This window comes from Meriones unguiculatus, chromosome 10, assembly GCF_030254825.1.
Source record: "Meriones unguiculatus strain TT.TT164.6M chromosome 10, Bangor_MerUng_6.1, whole genome shotgun sequence".
Lineage (NCBI taxonomy): Eukaryota > Metazoa > Chordata > Mammalia > Rodentia > Muridae > Meriones > Meriones unguiculatus.
Genome location: NC_083358.1, coordinates 62,195,146 through 62,202,075, shown reverse-complemented (window position 1 = coordinate 62,202,075; position 6,930 = coordinate 62,195,146). Strand labels below are relative to the sequence as shown.

The 6,930-nt window shown below is 41.2% G+C and overlaps 1 protein-coding gene across 6 annotated transcripts in view; it reads right to left on the bottom strand.

Moving 5' to 3' along the window:
* Positions 1–3,767: 3,767 nt before the first annotated feature.
* Lmo4 (LIM domain only 4) overlaps positions 3,768–6,930 on the bottom strand; it is a 17,228-nt gene continuing 14,065 nt past the window's right edge. For all 6 annotated transcript variants that reach the window (XM_021657199.2, XM_021657196.2, XM_060392594.1 and 3 more), the window contains exon 5: positions 3,768–4,705. In XM_021657199.2, coding sequence (XP_021512874.1) covers positions 4,697–4,705 — 9 coding nt within the window. In that variant the 3' untranslated portion in view covers positions 3,768–4,696. The remainder of the gene's footprint in view (positions 4,706–6,930) is intronic.

Below are 6,930 nucleotides of genomic sequence, written 5' to 3'. Positions count from 1 at the left end.
TGTTAACACGTGGCTCTATGCAACTTGCAAGATAGAATTCTTACAGGAAGTATTATAGTTAGAAATGTGACGTCTATGGCAACTGTAAGTCCTACGCTTGGTGAAAGAAATTGAATCAGAAGCCTTAAAGGAATGTGCAAAGTTTGACACACCCATCTCTAGCAAACTTCTAAAGAAAAAGGCAAACAACTGTAGCCCAAGCAATCAATTTCCTTTCTGGCTTCCATAATTAATCTTCATTTGGAAATTCAGTTTGTCCTTAGACTCTTTTGCTTTACAGTTTCTAAAACAGTCAGTTCACTCAAAATGAACAATTAATTTAGGAAGAACATCTTTAGTGTCTTCTCCAAATGTTAAAAAAAAAAAAAAAGATAGCTGAAACAAGTGAAAGCATAAAGGAGGAAGAAGATTTTTGAAAACCTGAAGTGTAAGGTTGATTCCAGGTAGGAAGAGAAAGGAAGGTGAGACCCTGCTTGGGCTAGCTAATGATTGATTGTTCTTAACCTGGTTAAAATTCAGCACTAACTCCAACTTAAAGCACGATTTCTGACATATGACCTCTTAGGCTTTTACATCAACGCCTGGCATCTGCAGTGAAACCTTTCTGCACTCAGCAAACTCCAACTGTATGGAGAGGCAGGAGTAACTGTCCAGACCCTTTCTTCCTCTCTCCAGCAAGTGAGGAGAGGTAGTGCCTCTGCTGGCGCCAAGACCGCCATCGCTTTCCGAGGAGAGCTTGGGAAACTTGGTTTGTCTGTTCTGACTGAGCCATTAAACAACTTTCCAGGGTCACTCAAGAAACTTATAACAGAATCAATTGATTTTCATCCTTTGCTTTATTAGTTGTGATTTAGGAGAGAGAATGGCCCTGTTTACACAGCTGTAGCGTGTCAGGACCTGTGGTTCGTTATTGGCTTGAGACCTCTGAGTTGCAGTCCATTCTCAGCAGAATCAATCCGAACTTGAAAACATTCCCTGTAGGATGCGTGCACACATTTACACATCTCTTCGCATAAAGCACGCCCTGAACAACTGAAAATCGTATTCACTTGAGGTGAGTTACAAGTTCACCTTCCAAAAATCGGCCCTGACTTGTTGCTCTCGGCATGTGTGCGATGGGAAACAGAGGGCTGCGGATGCCAGTTAACTGGGTGCCCAGCGTCGGCGAAGGTGTTGTACTCAGCCGCCCGTCAGACCTCAGCCTCTGCAAGTGGGAGTTGCTGGCTGTTTAACAAGCCTTCAGAGTACTGCCAGTCTAAAATGGCTGCTTGGTAATACTTTAATTGCAGTTTCGTGGAAACAAATTGCTTTTTAACTGCAGTAAGCATTCCTGTGACTTGGCTGGACTGACAATAGGTGAGCCTCAGTAACAAAACCAAGATGAACATTAACTTGGTTTGCCACAGCCTCCCAAAGCGAGGGCGAGGCAGTGGGCGCCTGGGATGGGCAACGCGCCCACCCTTACCCCCAGGAAAGTCTCTTTGGGCAACTCCTTAATTCAGAACAATTATTTAAGCTTTATGAAAACTCTTCCTTCTGACCTTGATAGATGGCTCTTGGGTTCACTGTTTGTTCCATAATTTATTGACCCTAACAAATATTTTATGTAACCAGTACTGCGCATTAGGATCTTACTATATTGACATTTAAAGGCATTTAATTTAAGAGCTTCATTTTAGATGATTAGTTGTTTCAAATATCAGTGAATAAGGGCAACAGAAAGAATTTAAATATAGTTAATATTAAGAGACTGGCAATGGCACAGGCTTCATTTCCATGCAGCAGTCCCCTCATTGTGTTTTAGAAGATACAACAGTCCATATTAAACTATTCTGATTAAATCAGGAAGAGGTGGAAATAGTTTCTTGGGGGGAATGATTTGTTTTGGAATGTCTTCGGGCTCCTGGGCTTTGCAAGATATGTAAGTCTAGACAGGCAGATAGGTTAAAAACAAACAAACAAACAAACAAACATTAAACCTCTTTAGAGGACAATCTTCTCACAAAATTATTTCATTAGCAAGAGTGACAATTTGTGTGACTGAGACATTTATATGTATCATAAACACAATTTTTTTAGCCAGGAGTTCAGCCAGGCTACGTGAATGCCTGCTCTTATTTTAATTGTGCTTGCTTGTAAGGACCGGGGCCTGTCTTGCTGCGTGACGTGGCTCAAGTCCTTTCAGAAGAACACACACCCACATCACAAATGCAATGGATAAAAGATGGGTAAGTTCAGGGTTTTTGGTTTTTTTTTTTTTTTCCAAAGGAATGATGGGTTTGGGGGAGGCACCACACACAATCACTGCTCACATCAGGATAAACCTGAGTGGTTTTAGTGGCTGTCTATCCACAGAGCATCCCCACCACAGGCGGGTTTTATTGTCTGAAATGCCTCTGGTTTCAAGAAAGTGTTTTACCTAAAGCAAGACTACTACTTAAATATGTTCTATTGTATATTCCTAGCTCCATTAGTCCTTCTCCAATTTAGCACATCAAAGAGAAGCCCTCATCACGTGCGTGTGGATTATACTAACATGAGTGACATTTGTAATCTTATAGGTCTGCAACCTAAGAAATGCTTTTAGAAGCTCGTTAGGAAATATGCCAGTGCTTGAGGAGCCAGCCATATAATAGTTCATTTAAAAGGCAGTAATGACCTTTGCCCTCCCCATTACTGTATTACTAAGTTATTAGCCACATCCTTTGAATTTCTACACTACATGTGACATGAGTGCTTTTGCTAAAAACATAAGACGTCTGCACTCCTCTGAACAACAACCCCCACCCACTCACCATTCCTGGAATAGACCAGAGTCTATTCAGAAAGTATCTTAAGGGGAAAGGGGGCCAATCTGGTTTTAGAGCCAGAATAAGTTTAGAGAAATTCTCCAGGGATCGAACTCAGATATTCTGTGTTCATGTATTTCTTTATCTTGTGCCATTCCCCTTGCATTTTCTTTGTATAAAGCGCAAGCAGAATGATTCACTTTAATATTCTGCCTTTACATTCTCCTACAGGAGGTCTGCAATCTCCACAACTAACTTTTACTTCTGGCTTGGGATCTTTGGAAGTAGGAAGTTAGCAGAGAATGCTGCTCAGCCAACACGTTTCTGTTCAAACACAGGGTCTTCATCAGGAGCGTTGCTCAAACAGAATAAAATGTCATTTTTAGAAAACAGCACTAGCAGCATGAAGGCCCTGAGTGTCAGCAGCCTGTGGGGCTAGAACTGAAGTTCGCTCTCCTGTAAGCAGCCTGGGTGCCACCGCGGCATCCGGGCCCATTTGGCTCTTGCTAGGTCCAGCAGGAACAGTGCAGCTACTAAAGCATGGGGTGCCACACCTTCCGTAGGAACCTCTGTGGGCACAGCTGGCACTGTGGTGGAGACTCTTAGCACCTAGGAGCCAAAAGAAGACCTGAATCCTCCCCTGGTAAACACAAGGAAAAGGAGTCAGTGAAGAAGATCAAAAGGAGAAAGGCCACAGCAGGCAAGAGTCCCAGATCTCCCCAAAAGCTGCTGTGCCCATCCAAGGCCACCATGGCCAGAGTGACTTTGGATCCACACAAGCGGCTCTAGAAATACTATTGCCTTCCAAAGCCACAAACCTGGTGTGAGGTTCTGCTGTGATTTTTAATGTGCCTGTGACCAATACCCAAAGCTTTCCTGAGAGCAAAGCTGAAACATCCAACAAGTACTCATGTATAAACACCAGACTCCAATGCAAAGCGCTATTCACATGGCAGTCATAAGTTTACAATGGCATGGTTAGATAATCTGATGACTACTTTATTAGCCTGGAGCTAAATATAGGTATCAAGTCTATTCCGCCCATCCCAAATTTAAAGGTTTGCTAAAGACAACAATAAAAATACCATGAGTTCTTCCAAAATACATAAGAGAAAATGCAGTGTTTAAACCCAAACTCTGTTGAATATTTTTCTTTTAAGTTTTTATTATTTAAATACACCATACTAGAGCAAATGTCTCTGAAAATATCACAAATAAAAGATTTTTTTTTTCTTCATTCAGCAAATTAGAAGTAGGGGGGATTTCTACATAGTAGCGGCTATGAGCCTGATTTATTTTTTTTTTCCTTTTCTTTTTTTTAACCTTTGTCATGGGCAGAGCAACATCTGGACAAGAACACTCACATGCATACATACATTGTATTTTACAGAGATACAATAAAAGTGTTTGTGATCGAATATCACAAAAGCCTTGTCTCTTTCCTTTTAACTCATGTTCAGTTTGATTGAAACACATTTCATTACAACACTTAAATATACAAAGAGCAAACAGAATGTTGTTAAGGTAAAACACAGGGTACAGACTGGCCGGTGCCCTGCTAATTGTTAATGAGGGTAGAAAGCGGATTCGGATGCTTCTTTTAATTAGCTTCATTAGTCATTTCCCTCCCCCCCAAGCACCCTCCCCCCCTCCCCCAAGATGTCCTTCGGTGGATCTTTTTTCATTTTCGCTACCGTCTCCCATTAGCCCAGGTTCATGGAGTCCTTAATGTCCATATTCAGTCATTTTAATACACCAATAAATGCAGGAAGGGCACTCAAGACTAAAGAAGGTGCGATGGCATGGAGCTGGCTACAAAGGTGACTTGTCTACTGAAGACACACGGGATCCACCTGCGATGAACAAACTCTGAGATGAAGGCACGCGTTCTGCATCACTCTGGCCTTTCAGCAGACCTGCAAGAAATAAAAATGGGCATCTCAGCTAAACCACTAAATGGGAGCTGTATAAGCTCAAATAGCGCAGCTTTTTGGGGTCTCCTCACTCACTAATCTTCTTTTATTAGATTACTTTCCTACTGTGACTTGACAGAGGCTCTCTGTGCGCCTTACTCCGAGCAGAACATGTTTTACTAGCAGAGAAAATAAGACGGTAAATGTACTCTGAGAAGGTTCTGGTGTAGACTTCTAACATCCCTTAACTTCGGCAGAATTCTCTCCAAAAAGAATCAATTAGGTCTTGACTGATAGGAGGATCTTAAAATTTAAAAATAAAAAACAAAACCAAACAAAAAGTCACAGGCCAGTCACGGCCTCATTCATAAGAAGTTTTGAACTCAGATTTGTCCCCTGTGGCAAGTGGCTTAATGCACCTCAGTTTCCTCCCTTCAAAAGTAAAGGCAACAAAGCTATTACTTAGTATAAATGAGATAGTATTATCATTCTGCTGTGTTCACAGAACAGCTCTTCCTCATGCTGGCTTTGCCCTCTAGGACACATGTGTGACAAATTCTAAGTTCAAATATACAAGTATTTTTTTTCCTCACCATTTCCTACCTTTGTCATAATGTTGCATAAATATTACAGCATAGAACTACACATGATATGCTGATGACATGAACGGACTGGAAAGCATGTTCCGGTGTGGATGCCTAGCTCCAACATCGGAAGGTACGAACAGCAACACACAGCCGCCAGACACAATCTGTTTGCAATTACCAGAGTGGAATGCCGTCTATTAGGTTTTGAGGGTTTTTTTTAAATGACATTTGGAGCATCTCAGGAAGTTTTCCTTCCACCCGTCCCCTAACTTACCAAAGACCTGAGTCTACCACCCCCACTTCCAAGCTAATTAAAGTGTGGAGACTCAATTCCCCAGAGTAGAAGCTCGGTGTTAGAAAGGTAATTTGTCTGTCCAGAACAAAGATGCGCCAGCAGCCAGCAAGCATATTTAATAAATGAGCATCAAATGTCCTCTACGATGGATACACACAACACCAATTATGTAACTGAGGGGAAACGTGAAGTGATATGTAACCTACAAAGCTTTGCTAATTCTTCCTCCGACTGAGGCACAAAAAAAAAAAAAAAAAAAAATCCTAGAAGGTCTCCTTATACCTCTGAATGGAAGAAAAATTCCAGAGCAGGCAGGAATCTGTCTAGAAGGGGGAAAAAAGGAGTCCCAATTTTCTGATTTTTCTATTACTCTAGAAAGCATGGTTTGGGGACTAGCGAGGTCTCCTCCAAATGGTAGAAGCGTAAGAATGGGTAGCCTCAAGACCACTGAGTCCAGACTTCAGTCAATATGAGATTCCAACTGAAAAACCTTAAACTTGTTTTCCTCAGAATATTCAGAAACTGAACACGACATTCCTAATACTAAAGGGGGAAAAAAAAAGACGTTTCAGGAGAACAAAAGTTTACAAGGACCAGATGATGGAAGCTCATACTTCCCATACAATGAACGGCCTTTAAAGGGTCATACAAATAATCAACCCATTATTTTTAAGGCAGAGGATGGCTAAATATATTTACTATATATTTAGTATCATGTACTAAAATGTAATTGGCTCTGCGAATGGAAGGAAAATGGCCAAAATAAATATCCAATTTTCTCAACCCCCAAACATGGAGAATGAGAAAAAAAGAAAATAATAAAATGGAACTATTTGTCATTTCTCCTCATCTCATCTCCCGTAGAAAAGAAACGCCACAGGGTTTTGGGAAAATCATTTTAAAGCATTCTCCAAAAAGCAGTTTTATGTTCCACTAGGAAGTGTGTTTTCATTAACTCTTCCCTCTTGCCCTCTCATTAATATCTCTCTGGACCACACTCAGCTTGCCCAGAACCTTTATTTACAAAAACTACCTTGTGAATCAACTGCGCTCATGGTGAGCAGAGCACCAAGGGCAAAAATGTGAGACATGTGTGCCAACAGGGAAATGTGCTTAATTAACACACACACCCAAAACACAGCATCTCACCAGAACGCGACAAGATCATTTCCTTAAGTTTTCCTTCTTTATGCCTTTTATGTGCAATTAATTTTTGAAGGCCACCTGTCTCCCTCTGTTTTAGGAGGGAAGGACCTTCCAACACTAAGATAATACACATTAGCAGTTTCTTTTTCGTCACCTGAACCATACTTTGTGTTCCAACATGAACACCCTACAACTCCCCA